We start from the raw sequence: 21,082 nt of genomic DNA on the forward strand, positions 1-21,082 counted from the left end.
TAACCGGTTGCCCAATAATAAAGCACAGGTTCATATTTGCCCTATTTTCACTTCAACATGTATCCTTGGGTTATGTAAGGGAGGTCTGAGGGTCGGGTTCACCTAAATGGAAGGACCTTCCCCTTTGATCTGTTGGACAACTGGTTATCAGAAAGGGCTCTGATACATGCACTGTCAACCAAGGAAGTACAATGACATTCTCAAGTTGTATTTTAAGATGTAGTTTTAATGCACAAAAACATGAAGTGGACTAGGGCTGCACGATTATGGCCAAAGTGATAATCACGATTATTTTGCTGAATATTGTAGTCACGATTATTAATCACAATTATTCATCATGTCAGGGAAAACATCCGTATTTTTATTACACTACTTTTAAACAAACAATAGGAACAGTTTTTAGTGTGTGTACAGAGTGTCTGGTGCTTGTTGTAAACAAACAGAGATCGCTAAGTGAACACCTCCTGCAGCAGCAGCACATACACACTGTACTGCTACAGAGCTAACTGTTAGCCTGTTAGCAATTTGCAGACTGGACGCTAAGGGATTAACATCCCCTCCGGCTCTACAGCTGGGAGAGACTGCTGCAGGAGGACTGTGCCGCTTTGACTCATTCTTACTCTACTTAACGAGCCTCTGGACCCCGCGGCTCGTTAAGAAGAGTAAGAATGAGTCTCCAAAAGTCTCCAATAACACCAGAAAAAGTCGCTAGATTTGTCGCCAGTCGCTTTTTTGAAAAATAGTTGCTAAGGGGGTCTGGAAAGTCGCTAAATATAGCAACAAAGTTGCTAAGTTGGAAACACTGCTTTAAATACTGCTTTGCCGGCTTTTACAAATGGTGCGTGTTGTTGTGGCGTCGAGTACTACGTCACATCCTGCTTAGCGTTCTATCCAATCAGTGACCAGGCTTTTTTCAGGGGATAAAAACGGCCCCGCCCCCTGGTGATTGGTGGACTACTAGTGTAAAAAGTGCTTGATTAGATATGCAGGAGAGCCAATGATCAAGTTAATTTAATCGTGGCGGTCAAAAATTGTGATCATAATTAAAATTTGATTAATTGTGCAGCCCTAAAGTGGACCCAAATGATCTCAATAGAAAGCTTTTTTCTCATCAAATGTCATGTTGCGAGGTCCAGACAGGACATGAGGGCATATTCATAAGATAGGAATATATACATGTTTAAGAGTACATAACTAGACATAGAATAGCCCAATTGAACTGTCAATATTTAGGTCGGTTTGGTCAGCTATCGCACTATTACCATTACTGGGAGTGAAGTTGAATGTTTAAACCATATATTTTTCTTAGTTAACTATTTCAACTGTTTCTCCATTACTGTAACTTAATTATTTAATTGTTTATCTTTTACTTTTATCTTACTTACCATTTGACCATTACTTGCCAACTATTTCAAGCATTTAATCATTTTAGAGAACTATTTCAACTGTTTATCTTTTAGTTTTAGTGAACTATTTTAACCATTTATCTGTCACTTTTAGTGAACTATTTCAACCATTCACCCGTTTACTTTTAGCAAACTATTTCAACTGTTTAATAACTTTTAGCTCACTATTTCAACCATTCATTTTTTACTTTTAGTTTACTGTTTCAACCTTTTATCTATTATTTTTTAGCCTTTTAGCTGACTATTTCAAGTATATGTATGTTACATTTAGCTAACTCTTGTTAGCTAACTGTTAATCCATTACTTTTAGTTATTTTAACTGTTTATCTATCACTTTAAGCTAGTTATTTGAACTGTTTAGTAATTATTTTTGGCTATTTATTTTTTACAATGAATTATTTCTAAACTTTTGTGCTCGCTTGCTTACTTACTTATTTTCATTTGTAATAAACTACATTAAGAACTAAAAGTGATGTCACATGTAACACTGCTCCTCGTCATACGTACCTTAAGCTTACTGAAAAGATGAATATCTCTTGTCGTTGCGTGTTTGCAGATGAAATTACTGAACCTGTACATCAAGCGAGCCCAGACGACCAACAGCAATAGCAGCAGTTCCTCTGACGTCTCCTCTCACAGTTAATGGAGGGAGGTTTCATTCAGAAACCTTATGGAAGGACAACGTTGGAGCAACTCCAGGGCAAAGCAGTGCTTCTGTCACACTTCTCCATCTCTGAGCTTCCCCTCATCATAACTCTAGCTCCACTTCGCTTTTCTCCTATCTACAGTAGATCTTGTCAGCAACCTATTTGCATTTTGTCGTGTGCCCCCCCCCCAAAACACTTTTGCTCTACAAACTTTTGAATGTAACTGTGGATTGGGTTTAAACTGGAGGGGAGGGAATCAACACACATTTGGATTTTTGGATATAAATGCACTTTCTCTTCCTCCTTGGTTCCCACAACCTCCATACCGCCTTCTGTCTCTGGATCCAGTTTGTCCTTTGGCCCTGAAATTTGGTAGAGTTCATGCATTATGCTGTGAAATATTCATGATCAGAGTGGAGAAGTTTTTGCTAGATCGAATACAGTTTTGAATGAAATGTCATTTGGCTGGCCCAGTGATGGTAATAAGCCCATATATTTAGGGTTGAATTCTGGTTTGGGGAGCATTAAAACCAAATATTGTAAGGAAAAAATAAAGAAATGTTTAAGGGAACAATGTCACGGAAAAAAGAAAGTATTGTATGAGTATTTTTAGTTCTATTTAAAGTTTATTGATCATAATTGTGGCACACAGAAGCCTGCGTTTCGGTTCTAGTCTTTTTTTATTGCTAATAGTAATTAAAAATGGCTTAATCAATTGAATCCCCCTTTCATGAAAATGTTGTTGCACTCAATGAGGTAACACATTGCCAAAAGAAAACTTTTCAGCTCCAAAATTGACAATCCTTCAAAATTTGTGCAGATCTTTATTTTGAGGTACAAGAAGATGAAATGCTGTTAAACTGCACAATTAAAATTTTCAGAGTTTTTATTGAAATTCACAATCAGGAGACAGTAGACATTGAGCCTATGAAAAGATGTGTTGCCTGTATTTTGTCACTGAACTTTCTGCGTTAAGATTGTAAGCAGTGCTTTTTGTTCAACATGCTTTCACAAACGGTTGCCTATTGGTTGCCAATCTATGGCATCTTACCTGTAAATCTCCTCAGTCGAATGACTCTGTTTGAAGAGGAAGTCCTTTGTAAATACTGCAGATGTTTTCCCTGCTTGGAGTCGGGAGAGAGATGAGAGACTGTCAAAGACATTACCAGGCCTTATTCACTTCACACACTGGTGTAAGTTGACTGGGACTGCAGAGAATGAATGGGATGTACAGCACTGTAACTCTAGGCTTTCAAAAAAATGTGAATCTGCAGGAAAACCCTCGCCGTGATGTTGACCCGTGATGAAGCAAATCCAGTATTAGTTGTTTTACTCTCTTCAGTTCCCCTTAACTGCAGCTTCTGCAATAACCATAAATCCACACAAAAAAGGTATTTTGTACATACACTTTCTGACCATTGCATCGCAAAGTTTTACATTCAGTAGGGGGGAAACAAATTGAACACTATCTCGCTTTATGCACATTAGAAAAATAGCTTGCATGTAACCTGCAGCACATGCCAACTTGTTGTTTTAAAGGGCCCAGGTTTTTGGCTGTTAAAGTGCACTTGTGACATCATCATATTACCCATTTCTGATTTAATGTTTGAGGAGAGGGGGTAGTCACAGAAGCCACACTTGTATGTAAAAGGTACAAAATTGAACAACTTTTCCAAAACCATGTGTTTGGTATATTTAAGATGGTAGAAGTATGCAGAGATCATACCTCTGGGCACGGCTGTATTTTTTTATTTTTTTTATTTCAGTGTTACTTTTGGGGTATCGAGAAGCTTTAAAATGTTGGATCTTAGAATGAGATCTTTCTTCAAGTTGATGGGTTGCTGTAGTTTACCCTTAAGAGAACTGAGTTCAGCCTTGGATTCCTGATTGGGAAAGGTTTGTCCCATCTAATCCTTTTTTTGCTCTATCATTGGATATGATTTGGTTCATCATAATCCAATTAATCTACTGTATGAAGGGATCAAACTCATTATGCCTTTTAAATTTCATTATCTCATTTGCTAAGGTCTAGCAAATAACCTTAAGGGGAAAGCCTGAGTCCTTGGATGGACAATTTGAGACTCACTTTTTTGGTTGAGTGTTTTTTTTTTTATTCAGGGAATCCACTGCAAGTGGGCCAATAGTGGTTATTTAAGTAAATGAATGTACAGACTTAATATGTGTTATAATTAGCTTTTTAAGTATTGGTACTGAACATGATTTCTGCAACATGCAGCCCTGTACTATCTGTAACATGCCTGTCTGCACGCTACCTTACAGTTTACCAACATGAATCAGCCTCGTTTTGTCTTCAAGCCCATTAAAGCCAGTCCACACATGGCATAAGGGGAAAGATCACCAATCGGCAAACTACCGGTTTCTTGCAAATATCACATTACTGGTCCTAGAAATCAGATTACACGATATTCCTTGCAAACTGTTCACTATGCATGTTTTACAGTACACTGTCTTTCTTTTGTCAGTCATGTAATATGCATACCTGTATTTATATATTTTGTTTTATTTTGTCTCATGATAAACTGTACAGACTTTTTTTTGTTAACTTTCACCTGTGATAGGTTTGCAACAATGTAAAGAAATTGTTTGCTCTAGAAATAAACAGACTAAAAACTGAACTGGGTTGGGGTTGTTTTCTTTTGTCCAATCTAGATTTCACAATTTCTAACAAGTTGTGTGAGCCTAAGAGTCAATATGTCTTCCCCATTTTCTTCCCCTCACAGGTTGAACCTTGTTCTCTAACTTCCACAGGGGGCTCTGGCAACAGTCCTGCCCAGTTGTCCATTCATTTACAAGCACATGCTCCCAAACGCTGAGGTGTGCTTAGCTGCTCTGTATAAACATTAACCTGAGCATACTCTCAGATGACCTGCTCCTAATCTCTGGCCCTGTCGAGGAGCTCTGAAGAGACCAGCAGCTGCAGGGGTTTGTAAACAACCGGTCATCTCTATTTAGTCTGTTAGCAAATGTTATATGCATTTTGGGATTAGACTGTCTGTGAAAAAGAAGTTTGCCAGGAATGTTTCACTGAAAATCCAAAGCAGTCCCTCTATCATTGAATTCTTAGGTGTGATACTAGCTGTCGTACATTTTTAGAGTTTTTTAGAATTGGAAATATCTGTTCTCATGGCTGTAATCTGAAAAAGACAGAAGATAATTATGTTTACTCCCATTCATCTGAATGTGACTTCTTTATTCTTCAAACCAATGTATGTTCTAATGTTTGTTTTCCAAATGTTACCTGCAAACATCATTACCCTAAGTGAGTGTAAAATAGAGCTTTAGGGCCATACTGTTGGCAGGGTCAACAGCTGGTCAGGTGAAGCTGCTATTAATGCATCAACCAGCTAAACATTGGTAGTGGGAGGTGTGTCTGCACACTCCGCCTCTCGGAGGTCATCCAAGGTATGCTAAAAAAGCGTCCTGACGACATCACCGGGACAATATAAGAGGCGGGCAATGAGATTTGGCTGCAAACCTTCCTGAGCTGAAATCTGAGGAAACTAGCAGGCACAAAGCTAGCTCCGTCTGTTTTAACATCCTCCCCTGTGGTCCTGGGATACAAGAAGACACCACACTGGAAAATATGCTGTTCTGCCATTCTCAGCCTGAATCCTACCATCAGCACTCTGCTAGTTACATTAGGTAAAGCCCAAACAATGCTTCAGAAACTGTTGGATTTCAGGCACAACTTAAATTTATTACAGATTACATGAAATTTTTGTGCAAAGTAGTGATGTTTACTGGAGAGAGGTAGTTTAGTAGTGCTCGAGTAGTAGTAGTGGCTGGAAATTCTTTTTTAGCGTATTTTATTTTTCACATTAAACTGCCATGTGAAATTTAAATTTTAAAATGCATTTATATTGTTCATTTAATTGAGCATTGCATTCAAAATCCAAATTTAAATGACAAATGTAGCTCATATGGACTTTTCAATTTGAACCAGTTCAGTTTAAATAAATTGAGTTAGATAAGTTGCATTGTATTTTGAAACGTCAACCTTTTGCACCATTGATAAAAGTGGGACTAGTCACCTTTATTGTCCCCATACTCAGCCCCTCTTTTTTCCTTCTGGTCTCTTTCAGAGAGGCTTTGGCACCTTTCTTGAAAAACGAAGAAGCCAGGCTTATGGCTGAGAATGGTGCCAAGAGGACCCCATTGCAATACATTCTGTGTGCAGCCACCTCGCCGGCTGTGAAACAGCAGGAGGAGAGTCTCACTTATCTCAACCAAGGTAGCTATTTGTCCTGCTAGTTGAATGTCCACGTTGACTAAATGGACTGGAGCTCATTTTGTCACATGTAATCCCAGCAACAGGGTTAGATTAATGCAGAATTTTAAATCCATTCTAACCCAGGGTTAAATCTGGGTGAATTAAACCATGTTTCGCATCAGTTAATTTAAATGTATATTATCAGTTAGGGACCCTGCAAATATACACGCCTAAAGCCAGGTGGGACAGACCTGTGTGCAGGGTCATCAAGATAACAAATCAGATTAGCTTTAATTTGCCTAGAGAGAAACGTTTTTTTGTTTGTTTTTTTAATGACCAGAGCTTCTTGTGTAAATTTTCAGATTCAATGGAAGCAATTAAAGGACATAACTTTGATTTATTTGTTTGTATATTATATAAATGTAATGGTATTAGAAATATATTAGCATGTTATGAAATAGTTATATAATAATAATAAAAATAATAATAATGATCATATATGCCATTCATAATTTGTCATAAGCCATGGTAAGGTTTACAACATGCCTGTTTTGTCTAAACTCTTTCATCTATTCAATTTAATAACGCATAACATTTGAGAAGCCAAATAAAATCTCAGTGTAACCACTACTGAATACTTATATTGAAGCTTACTTAATAATACAATTCATATTTAACTTTGAAAACCATCTATATGGATTTATATGTTTAAACCTCTCTTAGGAAATTTCTGAATTAGTAAATTTTTACCATATGGAACAACCTTCTGTGTCCTAAGATTCACTTTTTTAGTCGATCCTTCCTCTCCTTGGGTCATGTGACTGACAGGACATGAACTGATAGGACAGAGGTCTGATCTATTCAATTCAGGATTGATTAATTCATCTTGGTAGCTCTTTGAAATCTACTTATCTACTTATCCAATTACAATACATTGATCCAATACAATGTTGACTGATCTGAATAAGTGAAATACATTTTTTAAAACCTGAAATTCTGAAATCTGGAAATTTCAAAGTGGGGAAGTAATATAACACCTCCAACCCATCGATAACAGAAGTCATTTTTCTCGAATACAGCCTACAGCCTATATCGTCATGCCTAAATGTAAATACGTGGTTAACATTGTGAAACAGTCAGTTTGGTCACAGTTCAGGCAACAAAATCACTCGGTTGGATTTAGGAAAAGGTCATTGTTTATACTGTAAAAAATGTCTGTCGATTTTACGGTGAAAAACTAACCATGACAGTAAAAGACCGTAAAATGATAAATGACTTAATTCAGTTTCATTAACAATGAAACACTGTAAATGTATATATCAGCCAAAACTGTATTTTTTACATTTTTTTTTTTTTTTTAGAAATACATTACTCCACTATAAAATACTTTGGCACCATGTTTGTTACAAAAATATACTGTATATACTGTAGTATATATACAAGCATTATTGTATTTTTTGTTAAAAAAAACAACTTTTTCTCACTTTTAAATGTACTAAACATCATATCTCTAACAGAAATATACTGTGATATTTAATGGTAAAATCTTTAATTAATGCAGCATTTATAAAGTATTTTCTTGTCAATAATATGTCAGAACAGTGTTTCTTTGGATGGAAAAACTTTATTTTTACTGTAATATGGAATTAAATTCCAATCTTAAACGGGAAATCAACAGTGCCAATATCTTTTTACGAGAAAGTTTTCACGTTTTTATTAAGGTAAAGTTCTGGCAACCACAGCTGCCGTTTTTTTTTTACCATAAAAACAACAGTGTAGGTTACATAACTAAGCTGATGTAATGTACATAAGTTAACCTATATTTTATGTGTAATGTAAATGAAGTACGTAAAACACATTAATATAAGATTTCGCCTGGGTAAAAGTCATGTGTTTGTTTGACACATCCATCCACCCCAACTTCTTCCCTTCACAGACTTTTTCGCTCTTTATACTCCAACACCTGACTTCCTCCTTTCCTTTCATCATATTACTATGACCACAACATAAACATAAAAGGGTATTATAAAGCTGCTTCTATAAACAACCTATGTAGTCATTGTTTGGGGGTGTGGAATGTATTTTAATCACATGAATGCAGACAGATGAAATTCAAAGTAGAATTATGTACACTATAAATTCAATGGCATTTGCATTTCAACATTATGTGTTCAGTAGTGGTTAAATTTAACAATAAGGATTTCAAATTCCTTATGAAATTTAAATTGTTATTGCCTTGTTTTGCTTCATTATATTTCTGTTAGTAGACAGTTCATACACACTTATAGACTGGGCTGTCCTGGAATGGGATATGCTCTATAGATACTTACAAGAAGCCTCTGAATTACGAACTGAGTGAAATCATGGTACTATGATTTGAAAGGCATTAAATCATTATCTTTGCATTATTGATTTGCATATGCAACATGAGCTCCCGCATGTTTTTTTTATTTGTCTGACTTTCATGTTCTGATCTGATTCACACTCTTTACCTCCCCCATCCCCCCACCCCCTTCTACTTCACATCATCCTATACTGAACCTTCTGATTGTTTCTGTCTCTTGTTGAACAGTGACATTTTTTATCTGTGCTTTACTTACCTTTATTTATCTACAAGTTTGCCCTGCTTATCTGCTGTACAGTAATTTGGTTGGAGTAAAAACACAATGAAAATGAGCTTGCTGTAACATGCAACAATTACTTTGCCAAGTAAAGATGGCATGTATTGATAAGAAGTTAATTGCCATTAGGGTCTGTAGCTTAGTTTTATTATAATGCTGAAAAAACATTGATAGTTATTTTATAATGTCCCCTGTGGCTATTTGAATGATCTTTTCTTGTAATATTAAACTTAATGTATCACTTTTGGATGGAGATATGTAAAAGTTTTCTAGTGGCTGGCCTTGATATCTGCCTTCAAAGGTTTCTAATTTGATTCAATTTCTATCTCCACTGCCCCTCTTTTCTGATTGACTGATTTCCCATTTTTCAATTTTAATCAGGTTTTTTTTTAATGTTTTAAAATGTAGGTCAGTCCTACGAAATCCGTATGCTTAACAGAAAACTAGTGGAGTATACAGATATAAGCAGCAAATATGTAAAGGTAGGTGTAAGGTGTTGTGTTTGTCTGTTTTTTGACTTTCACATGACCTCTTCCTCTTTCTTCTCCTATCTGTTTTTATGTATCCATTTCCTGGTTTGTCACAGGCCCCTCAACCCTCCCTTCCACTTCAGGGGTGGGGTGTCGACCTTGGAGAGCTTGGTACTATCACCCAAACTTACCTTTCCTATTTTCGAGATTTCACACAATACCCTTTACAAGCACACAATTCACCTTACCTTCACATACTTACCATACACACATTCTTTATCATTCATCTGAACATGCCAATCTGCTTTTGTCTGCATTACTGTTCTTTATACGTATATTATTTCTACGAGGTTTCTTTAATGAAAATAAAAGAATAAAGTGGTGTATACCTGATGCCATGGCTTTCTGAATAAAACCCATGAGTAGCCCATCATTTCTGTCATGTTCCTAGATTGTTGTGACACGCAAAAGTTTAACTGACAAACTAAATTTCTGAAGTAAGTTTAAATTGACCCCATTTATTGCAAAGACGTTTGTCAACACACTCACTTAAGGGTAAGGAGAAGTAATTTTATCTCATTTCTGTGTGAGTGCATCCACTTGACATGTCTCTGTCGTCAGGCTGCCATTGCTTAAAACTGTAATGTTGGTGGCAGCATCCTAGAAACACAAGAATGGGACAGGTGGTGTCTATGCAAACAGATGACGTGCTTGGTCCATGGCTTTTTGAGTTCTGATGCTTAGTCATGCATGAAGCTTTCTCCATAAATATCCCAATGGTACATGTTTTTACAGGTTTAATCTGTTGATTTATTTCATGTGCTGTTAGAATTTGAAATGATTGCTGGTTGTTCAACAGGTACTAAGTGTTTTAGTTGTGGGCTTTCATAAAGTCAGGGGCTCGCGAGAAACAGATTTTGAAAAGAGTGATCAATATCAAAGCAGCAGAGGCCAATGAAACTATTAATCCCTAGAGTTTATTACAAATGTGGGCTTCTTCTTTTCCCATAATACAACTGGATAGTGACCCTCACTGCCTCCTAAATGCACACTACTTTGATTACTTTGTCAGGGGTGAAAACACTTCGAGATGAGTAAACTGAACTCTGAGGAGGAACAATATTATTTATTGTTTTGTTTGATACGAAGACAAGGTTTGGCTGGTGTACAAATTTTCAAAACAGTTTGATATTAAGCCAAACATTAGATCAGATTGATTACCAAATTTTACCACAAGGTGTCACACTTGTCAGATGCTTCAGAGGGACATAATGAGACTGATGACTCCAGTCCACTTGGTGTTGGTAATGTCACCAAGTGGACTGGAGTCAAGTTGGTAGAGCTTGTTTGCCAACCAACAAAGAAGAACATGAAGCACAAGAAGAAGAGGGTGAAGCCTATTTTGTCCAAAATGTTTCCATATTGGTGTCTCTGCCATGTTTTGTCTCATCACCGCCAGTAAATATCAAAATGAGAAATGCCAGTTCATCTGGTTTACATAAAATCAAACCTGTTTAAAACCTGTTCACTTGTCCAGACCAGGAAAAAAAAACAGAAAGCGACCCAACTTTATAAACCACAAAGTGGGTCAATAAGCTAGTAAAAACAGTCACTTGTTCTGCAATATATGCAGTTGACAGAATGAAGATGTGGACTGTCTTTGTTTTGGTTTCCACATGACTTGAAAAGAAGTTGAAGTTGTGAACTTGGTTGGAAAAAAAAAATTTTTTGGAGCTTTGGAAATTTAATTGATGGGACCAAAAGCACTTTTGGTTTGAAAATTCTTCTTTTTTCCATTCTTCTGACTATGTCACACATTAAAAATTTGCATATATGTCAATATCACCAAACAAGACACAAAAAAGTCCTTAAAGGTCCCATACAATGGGATACTGTATTTCCAATTGAAACAGGTCAGTCAATGGGCTTGATTTAGAGAATTTTCAGTTACGTCCACCAGTGCGGTATGAAGTCACCAATGAAGATGCACTGTTTTCCAGAAACTAGCAACATTTCCTGGAAGCTAAAGTGTCCATTTCGTAAGATCTTCAAATTTGTTATCAAAGTGAATGTGGAACCCCTGATTTTAAACGGGACATGTGAAAAACTCACTTTTTCAGTGCACATGCAGTACATTCACAAACTGTGAAATAAGACTTCCCCGTCAGTTTTTCTGTGGGCTGCTGAGACCAAAAAATGTGGAATTCAACAAGCTTCCCTTCCTATGTCACATGCAGGCTTGTTAGAATTTACCACCCCAAATCTCAGTATCTCCACCCATGGCTTGAGAACCACCTTATTTTTCTTGCAAGACATTCAGAGCAGACTGGGCTTTTTTGGGAGGGGGCTTAAAGAGACAGGTAAAAATAAAATGGACAGCTGAGAGTGAATACAGGATTATTCAGACATTCGGTACAAAATATATATTTTTTTCAAACATTAATCATAAAAACATAAAATTCGAGTATGACCCTGAAAATGAGCATTACATGTCCCCTTTAAGTTGGAAAGTTACAGTTGCATTTCACAGGTATCACATAATTAAGTCACTGGCCTTGGGTCATTTCTTCATGGATGTATGCAGGTGATCTTTTAAAATATGACTGGTGTTTGAAGGGTAGTAAAAGCGTTTGCTGTAAATTTCCACCTTCATACCTGCGGCTACTAAAACTGCCTCAGTATGTTTTCATGAATAAATGAGGGCTTTTTAGCACTTTGCCCAACAGTCCAGCTGTTGGGCTATGAGTGAGCTGCCCTGCTCAAACTGTAGCTTTACTCTGGCCTTAACAATTGATCCTGCCTCTTCACAGAGCATTGTGCGTGTGGTGTTTCATGACCGACGACTGCAGTATATGGAGCACCAACAGCTGGAGGGATGGAGGTGGAACAGACCTGGAGACCGAATACTGGATATAGGTGAGTTGACAGTAGGTGAGCTGATACGTCAGATCACTAATATCCCCAGTTTCAATTATGTAAATAAAAAATACATTTAAAAAAGCACTCTACACCTATTGCTTGGCCTCCGTATATGTTTTTAGTTAATGTTCCTCATATTTCTCTATAGCCGTGTTTTGACTAGGAAGGGAAAGTGGCCACGGGGAAAGTCTCAGGCCACACCTTCTCAAAAGTCTGCTCACTCTGTGTGTCTCCAATACAAGTTAGCCCCCAGAGGGATTTAGAGACTCTGGAGGTGACGTATGGTTTTCCCCGTCGTTAACTGTGCACAACATCAGCAGCTGAAAGCAGCATGGCAGTCTAGGTGTATAAAATACATAAAAAACAATACATACATATATATATATATATATATATATATATATATATATATATATATATACAAAACAAAACAAAAACAATAGTGCAACAGAAGGCTATTCCAGGTGAAGTGTCAACCACATAGGTCCCCAACATCAACATCAACAACATCGTTCAACCAGGTTCAGTTCCCTAATGGAAGTGGGGATGAATGAATATGAATTCTAAACAAACTGAAATTATCAGTCGCTAATTACCTATAAAAAATTAGATAAAGTCATCGCTAACTGTGCACAGAGTGTCCGGTGCTTGCAGGTCTCCGGCCTCCGGCTCATTAGCGGCTCCTTAAGACGAGTTAAAAGGAGTCGCTGGATTTGTCTCCAGTCGCTTTCTTGAAAATAGTCGCTAACAGGGTCTGAAAAGTCGCTAAATTTAGCAACAAAGTTGACTAAATAACTAGTAGTCAAAGTGAAATCTTTGAAAAAGCTTCCTTAGATATTATTTTTATGAGTTTGTTACTAAACAAGCCTGACTTGTCTTTTTAAATTATTAATAGCCCATGGTCTAAAGTGCATGGGGAAAGTGCATTGAGGGTGTGTCCAACTCACTTTTGCTAGTTAAATAGTCAATGGTGCATCAGCTTTCTGCAGCCCCAAGATATTAATGCCCCAACAATGGGCCTGACCACACCTCATTTTAAGATCAGCACACCAATGGGTGCTCAGATGAGCGCATGTATGTTTGGTACTTACAAAATGTTTGCACCAGGTGTATGATACAGCTCCAAGCATAGAGTGTATAAAAAATATACCAAAATGAAGTTTCAGGCCATAGCCAGGCAGAGAGATGGAGCATTGGTGGAATGCAGCGACTCGCCACCTGTCTCTCAAAGCGGCCATAACCTTAATTATGTGTAATTTAAAACTTAAAAATCCATGCCTTAAGCCATGCTATATCCATGCTACTGACTCTGTGAAGTTGTACTAAGGCAGGGATTTGAGCTAACTGGTAACATCAACATGCTGATGGTCCCCATGAATGTCTGGACCAAATATCATTGCAAGTCATCCAATAGTTTCAAAGGTATTTTTTGGTGTTCTTTATTATTTTAGTGGTGGACTGACCGACGTATCAATGTTGCTGTCCATAATAAAAGACTGTGGGTCAATGTCGTTTGATCAGATTTGATTGACATTGGCCAATCATTGTTTTTCAACTGAGACCCTGCCAACATCAAACCAGTTATAGAGCACAGACAAAATAGCAGAAAAAGATATTTCTGAAGTGAAAGAAACAAATGCATTGTAACTTTGGCAGACAATTGTGTGTTCAGTTCATAGACTGTATAAATAATGGACGTAGTCACTGTGATGTCACCCATTGGTTTGTGGCCCGTTGGAAGCATCAAGTTCAGCGTTACACTCGTCGCCATCTTGCGTCGCCATCTTGTTTCCTGTACGGGGAGCAGACCATATCTGGACTGTGGAGGAGCGAGAGGGATCTGATCACTGACTACAGCCTCTCTACACCTCAACCTGACTGAGAGAAGCTGCTGCTAATTCATGTTAGCATTAACTGGAGCATTAACTGGGATGTTAGTTTTGGCTAGCAAAAAAACAAAAACAAAATGTATGTTACTTACCTCAGAAAACTGAACAGCGACTCCTTGGAGTGTCTGTTAGTCCAACAAGACATTTCTATAAGCTGTCATTAAGTGAAAATACGGTGAAAGGGTGAAAAGTCAAAGTTATGAGACCAAACCGGTAAACGCCCTTTTTTATATAAATAAATAACTTCATTGTTACGTTGCCATGGATACGCATTGTTCTGCTTCTCTCCTGATGACGGCTCACCTTGTTAGTGACTTGTCAATCAAAGGTAGCCACGCCACAAATCATACGATTCGTTATCTTCTATTTTCTAAATGGGGCCATTATTTACACTATTAACATCAAATTGTCTTGAAGGATTTTTTTTACTAGTGATTGAGACCATAGTGTTGTCCGAAAAAAAAAATTCTGAGGTAATAAATCAAGTGAGAAGTTTTCTAATTTTGTATTGAAATGAATGGACACAAATACTTCTGCAACCTTCGTCAGCACCCCCTGTTGAAATATTCGGTAGAATGCAGCTTAAGGCACTTCCTGGTTTGCGTCACTGCTCAGACCCGGAGGTTGCCATCTGGTTCAGTTAGGACCCCATCTATCATGGCAAGAAGCTGATCAAGAAAGTATGTTTTTAGTCAGCTTCAACATAAACTGAATGCCTCATTTTTTGCAGATATCCCATTGTCAGTGGGGGTACTAGAGCCCCGTTCACACCCTTTACATCTCAACACCATTGAGTTCCTCTGGGATCCTGTCAAGAATGCTTCTGTTTTCATACAGGTACAGAGAGATTCTGATCTGGGGAGTAGTAAAAATAACATTACGTACAAACTTTCAGTCTTCAAACCCTGCTTTGTCATGTCCTCTCAGGTCAACTGCATCAGCACTGAGTTCACTCCTAGGAAGCACGGTGGAGAGAAAGGAGTGCCTTTTCGTATCCAGGTCGACTCATTCATTGCCAATGAAGATGGGGAATATATGGAGCATGTCCATTCTTCCAGCTGCCAGGTCAAAGTCTTTAAGGTATGAAATATGACTGCTCATTATCATCATATTTGTGTTGTACACGTTATGTTACAGACCCGTCTCTCAACTACAGACCCGTCTCTCTCCTGCCGTTCCTCTCCAAAACTCTGGAACGAGCTATCTTCAACCAACTATCCTGCTATCTGCATGGGCACAACCTCCTTGACCCTCACCAGTCTGGTTTTAAGAAGGGCCACTCAACAGAGACTGCCCTTCTCGCTGTGACTGAACAGCTTCACAAGGCGAAGGCAGCCTCTCTCTCATATGTGGTGGTTCTACTGGACCTTTCTGCAGCTTTCGACACTGTGGATCACCAGATCCTCATCTCCACCCTTCACCACCTGGGAGTATCGGGCTCTGCCTTGTCTCTGCTCAAATCCTATCTCAAGGACCGCACCTTCCGTGTAACTTGGAGGGGTTCTGTTTCAGAACCCTGTCCACTCACCACCGGGGTCCCTCAAGGCTCTGTCCTTGGTCCGCTCCTTTTCTCGATATACACCAACTCCCTTGGCTCCCTCATCCACTCACATGGCTTCTCCTACCATAGCTATGCCGACGACACCCAGCTAATCTTCTCATATCCCCAGTCTGAAACACAGGCAGCAGCACGTATCTCTGCATGTCTGGCCGACATCTCCCAGTGGATGTCTTCGCACCACCTCAAACTCAACCTGGGAAAGACTGAGCTACTTTACCTCCCAGGGAAGGGCTCCCCCACCACTGACCTCCACATCACTGTCCAGAACACAGTGGTTGTCTCCACAGAAACCGCCAAAAACCTTGGCGTGACTCTTGACAACCAACTGTCCCTCTCCACAAACATCACCGCCACCACCAGATCTTTCAGATTCTTGCTGCATAACATCAGGAGAATCTGCCCGTTTCTCACTCAGAAGGCAGCTCAGGTCCTGGTCCAGGCACTGGTCATCTCACGCCTGGACTACTGCAACTCCCTCATGGCAGGTCTGCCTGCCAAAGCCATCCAACCTCTGCAACTCATCCAGAATGCAGCTGCTCGATTGGTCTTCAATCTCCCCAAATTTTCACACAAAACACCTCTCCTCCGCTCCCTCCACTGGCTACCAGTGGCTGCGCGGATACGCTTCAAGACTCTAGCTCTGGCGTTCTCTGCTGCTAACGGTTCAGGTCCTACTTACATCCAGGACCTTGTCAAACCCTACACCCCTGCCCGTCCTCTCCACTCTGCATCAGCCAAATAGCTGATGACTCCCACCCTGCGTGGGTCAACTTCCCTCAGAACCACTTCCAGACTTTTCTCTGTCTTGGCTCCCAAATGGTGGAACAAGCTCCCCACCGACATCAGGACCTCTGTCTGTACATCTTCCGCCACAGGCTGAAGACCTTCCTCTTCCAACAATACCTCGGTTAAGCCATGGTCACCTAACACATATATATATATATATATATATATATATATAAAAAAAAAAATTGCTCTTCTTCTTCTTTTCTATTCTTTTCTTCTTTAATATATAGCACTCCTGTAGCGATGACAGTTAGCTCTTAAAGTTATGTACTTACTTGATTCCTGTGGTCTATGTCTAGTACCTTCAGGTTGAATGCACTTATTGTAAGTCGCTTTGGACAAAAGCGTCTGCTAAATGACATGTAATGTAATGTAATGTAATGTTATACTCAGACCTCCGCCAAGACCATGCCTCATCTCACAATGTTAACGAAAGTGAATTTTTTATTTTTTTTATTTTCCTGTAATCCTCATGACAAACAAACACATATAACTCCATTTATCTTGTCAGGTTTATATATTTCACTTCTAATGTCTAATTGTTTGTTTTTTTGGAAGCCTAAAGGAGCTGATCGTAAACTGAAGACAGACAGGGAAAAGATTGATAAAAAGGTCCTTTCAGACAGAGAGAAGTATCAACTGTCCCATGACAGCACCCTGCTCAAAGAGGTAAGGCATTGCCTTCTCTGTCTCTGGCCACATTACATAAAACAGCAGATCTGACAGGACCCTTTGTTTGCTTTCATTTTGTCAGTTGCATTGTAATGTGACATTGTTGATCCAACAGTGGTAAATTCTTGTATGTTCTGGATATTTATCTAATCTCATGTGTTGTTTTTTATGTTCTTCACCTGCCAATCAAGGTGTTTTCTTCGTCATATTTATTTTCCATGTTACATTTTAAACCAGCACTACATCACTGTATGTTAATATGTTGCTTTGCTTGTTTGGAGTTGCTGTCAGTAAGCGTGGGCTTGCTTTGGTGCTGAGCCCTGTAAATGATTGGGGCTTTTGGTGCATCACTTTAAGTCTTTGAATGTTAAGTGACTCAGCAGTTTCTGCTGATCTGGTTTTTCATTCATGTGGATGGAAAACAAATCTGATCAGTGCTGAAGCCTCGGACCATTAAACTATGTGTCCTTAAAAAGAGATCACTGTGCTGGAAGAAGTGCTAAGATAATTTACTGTAGTAAAAATATTGCATTCAAATCAAAGTCCTTGATAACTGACTTTATTAAAATTGCATATGTATTTGTAAGAAAAATATATACTGTTGGTTGATATAATCCATAACAGTAGCTCCTGTTCTCTAACTTGATCATAGGTTTTGCATGTAAATTATGAATCTGTACATATTAATCAGTAACTACATTTTGTCAGATAAACATGGCAGAGTAAAAAGCACAATGTTCTCCTCTGAAATGCAATGAAGTATAAAGTAATTAATGAGTAAAAATACTAAGTAATTTCCCATTGCTACAGAAAACATGGTAATAAAGTGCAAAACCGAGACAGTGTTTTGTCCTGCACTAAAAACTAAAAGATGCTAAAAGTCTTCATAGAGCTGACTTTAGTGACACATCCTTGTAGGTTTGTTAGTTTGTCAATTGATCCACCATTGTTATAATAATACTGATTAGTGCAGCTTTGATATGATTTTTTAAATATCTAGTTTGGGCAATGGCTACTCCTGTAGTCTTTGTGCTAAAATGTACTTACTTTGCCAGGGTGAAGGCCCTCCTTATCCTTTCTGTGTTTCTCTCTCTCAAGTGCTCCCCTTGGCCTGATGCCTTAAATCTCACCAGCCACAGCAGCAGCAGCACTCCATCACCAGTTTACCACAGCTCACCAACTTCCTGTAGTTTCACAGATGGGTGAGTCAGCAATTGTACCAAAATGGCGATGATTCAGTCACCTTTTTAGTTTGCATCAACCTAATTAATTGTTTCTAGCTTGAGGAAAATATTGATTGTGGAGTAAAAGTTGTATTATTTGTAAAATCTGCAAGTGTCTCTCTGTATGTGGGTTTGTCCATTGTACCAACGGTGTAATACTAACAATGTTAATAGCTCCCTCTATGGATGCTTATCAGGACTACTCAAGACAACCTGTCCTCTATAATATAATCCTGATTCCAAAGAAATTGGGATGCTCTCTCAAATGTTAATTAAAAAAAAGATGATGATGAAAGGGTGATCATTTGTTAAATCATTTTTTACATATATCCAATTGAAAACCATATAAAGACAATGTAAAGAATGATTTTTTAAATGTGTGCAACCAACAAAAAGTTGGGACAGAGATATCAAATCAATCAATCAAAATCACTTTATTTATCCACAAGGGGAAATTCAGTTAGTCTGGTAACTCTGGAAGATTGAGACAGTCTGATGGCTATAGGAGCGAAGGATCTTTTGTACTGCTCTGTCCTGCAACGGAGAGAGAGGAGCCGTCCACTGCTGTTTTTTTGGTCCATAAAGGTTTTGTGTAGCGGGTGATCCGGGTATTTCAAGATGGCCGCGGACTTTTTGACAGGTCATCTCTCCACCACCTCCTCCAGTGTGTCCAACCTGGCTCCAACCACAGAACCAGCTCTTTAGACCAGTCTGTCCAACCACCTTGCATCTCTGTGTCTGATGCTGCGTCCCCAGCAGACTGCAGCATAAAACAACACACTACCACCACAGACTGATAAAACATCTGCAGCATCTTACTACAGATGTCCAGAGATCTGAGCTTCCTTAAGAAAAAGAGGCGGCTCTGCCCCTTTTTGTAGAGTGCGTCAGTGTTTAGGGACCAGTCCAACTTATTATCCAGGTATACACCTAGATACTTATAACTTGGCACCACCTCCATGTCCAACCCACAGGTATTCACTGGCTGAAGAGGGGCTTGAACCTGCGGAAATCTCTTATCATTTCTTTAGTCTTTGAGGTGTTCAGTAGGAGGTAGTTCTTGTTACTCCAGTCACTGAAGGCTTTTATCAGATCCCTATATTCAGATTCCTGTCCATTCCTGATACACGCCACAATAGTAGTGTCGTCCAAGTACTTCTGGATGTGGCAGGACTCAGAGTTATATTTAAAGGCCGCTGTGTATAGTGTGAACAGGAATGGAGCCAGAACAGTCCCTTGTGGAGCCCCTGTGCTGCCCATTAATGTCCCAGAAACACAGTTCCCCAACCTGACATACTGTGGTCTTCCTGTCAGGTAATCTGTGATCCAGGAGCTGAAGGAAAGATCCACTCCCATCTCTGTGAGCTTGTTTTTGAGTATGTTGGGTTGGATGGTGTTGAATGTGCTTGAAAAATCAAAGAACATGATTCTAACAGAAGCACCAGTTTCCTCCAGATGAGCAAGGGCACGGTGAAGCATGTAGAGGACAGCATCATTCACTCCCATGTGTTGTTTGTATGCAAACTGCAGGGGGTCGAGTTTGTCTTTGACTTCAGCTCTCAGTAGGCGTAGAATGAGACGCTCCAAGGTCTTCATGATGTGAGAAATGAGGGCTACTGGTTTGTAGTCATTAAGTTCAGCTGGACATTTCATTTTTGGTACCGGCACAACACAGTGCCGGCACTTGCCCCAACTGTAGACTGAGGTTGATGATGTTGTGGAGAGGTTGACACAGTTGGCCAGCACAGTCCTTGAGCAGCCTTGGACACACACCATCTGGGCCAGCAGCCTTCCTAGTCTTTCCAGTTCCAACCTCACTCCCATCTCTGTGACAGACAAGGGTGGAGGCTCAGGTGTAAGAGGGGGGGTTGGATGCTGCTTTGGAGATGTACACATGTTGAAGAGGAGGAGGAGGAGGAGGAGAAGCAACATTGGAATTGGGTGAGGCCGCTGTATTGAATCTATTGAAGAACTGGTTGAGTTCATCAGCTCTTTCTACATCACCCACCACTGGCTGTCTTTTCTTGTTGTTGTAGCCAGAGAAGGTGTTGATTCCTCTTCACATTTCACAGATGTTTCTGTTCTGTAGATTTCTCTCCAGTTTCTTCTTGTATTCAACCTTTGCCATCTTTAGTCTCTTCTTCAACTTATATTGTACTTGTTTGAGCCATGCTTTGTCACCATCTCTAAAAGCTGCCTTCTTCTCATTGAGGATTGCCTTTAAATCACTAGTAATCCAAGGTTTGTTGTTGTGGAAACAGCGTACAGTCCTAGTAGGTCTGACTGTGTGTATAGAAGTTGATGTAATCAGTAAAGCAGTCAACCTGTCTGTCAATGTCTATACTGTTCTCCTCTGTTTCCAGCAATACATTCCAGTCTGTACATTCAAAGCAGTCCTTTAGAGCCTCAGTAGCTTCTGGTGTCAATTTCCTGGACACAGTCTTCACCAGTATCTCCAGTTCATCAGTCTTGTTGGGCAGAGAGTTGACATTCCCCATGATGACTGACGGCAGAAAAGGCTCCATCTCCATTTCCGAGCCTTGACTTTTGCACCAGCACAGCAACCACGAAAAAACCTCTTCAACTCAGCTGGAATAGGGTGATGGTGTCCTCCAGACTTGCTCCTTTTCAATGAAAAAAGCTCCTCTCTTGGATAA

General features: G+C 39.2%; 2 protein-coding genes across 2 annotated transcripts in view; both read left to right on the forward strand.

The window, feature by feature from the left end:
* Positions 1–4,689, forward strand: part of clasp1a (cytoplasmic linker associated protein 1a) — a 142,005-nt gene extending 137,316 nt beyond the window's left edge. The window contains exon 42 of the mRNA XM_059342953.1: positions 1,963–4,689. Coding sequence (XP_059198936.1) covers positions 1,963–2,049 — 87 coding nt within the window. The 3' untranslated portion in view covers positions 2,050–4,689. The remainder of the gene's footprint in view (positions 1–1,962) is intronic.
* Positions 4,690–5,456: 767 nt separating this feature from the next.
* Positions 5,457–21,082, forward strand: part of tfcp2l1 (transcription factor CP2-like 1) — a 29,186-nt gene continuing 13,560 nt past the window's right edge. The window contains exons 1-8 of the mRNA XM_059342207.1: positions 5,457–5,716; positions 6,157–6,305; positions 9,314–9,387; positions 12,186–12,291; positions 14,914–15,020; positions 15,111–15,263; positions 17,089–17,199; positions 18,301–18,404. Of these exons, the coding sequence (XP_059198190.1) occupies positions 5,658–5,716; positions 6,157–6,305; positions 9,314–9,387; positions 12,186–12,291; positions 14,914–15,020; positions 15,111–15,263; positions 17,089–17,199; positions 18,301–18,404 (863 nt within the window). The 5' untranslated portion in view covers positions 5,457–5,657. The remainder of the gene's footprint in view (positions 5,717–6,156; positions 6,306–9,313; positions 9,388–12,185; positions 12,292–14,913; positions 15,021–15,110; positions 15,264–17,088; positions 17,200–18,300; positions 18,405–21,082) is intronic.

Source organism: Centropristis striata, chromosome 10, assembly GCF_030273125.1.
Source record: "Centropristis striata isolate RG_2023a ecotype Rhode Island chromosome 10, C.striata_1.0, whole genome shotgun sequence".
NCBI classification, from domain to species: Eukaryota; Metazoa; Chordata; class Actinopteri; order Perciformes; family Serranidae; genus Centropristis; species Centropristis striata.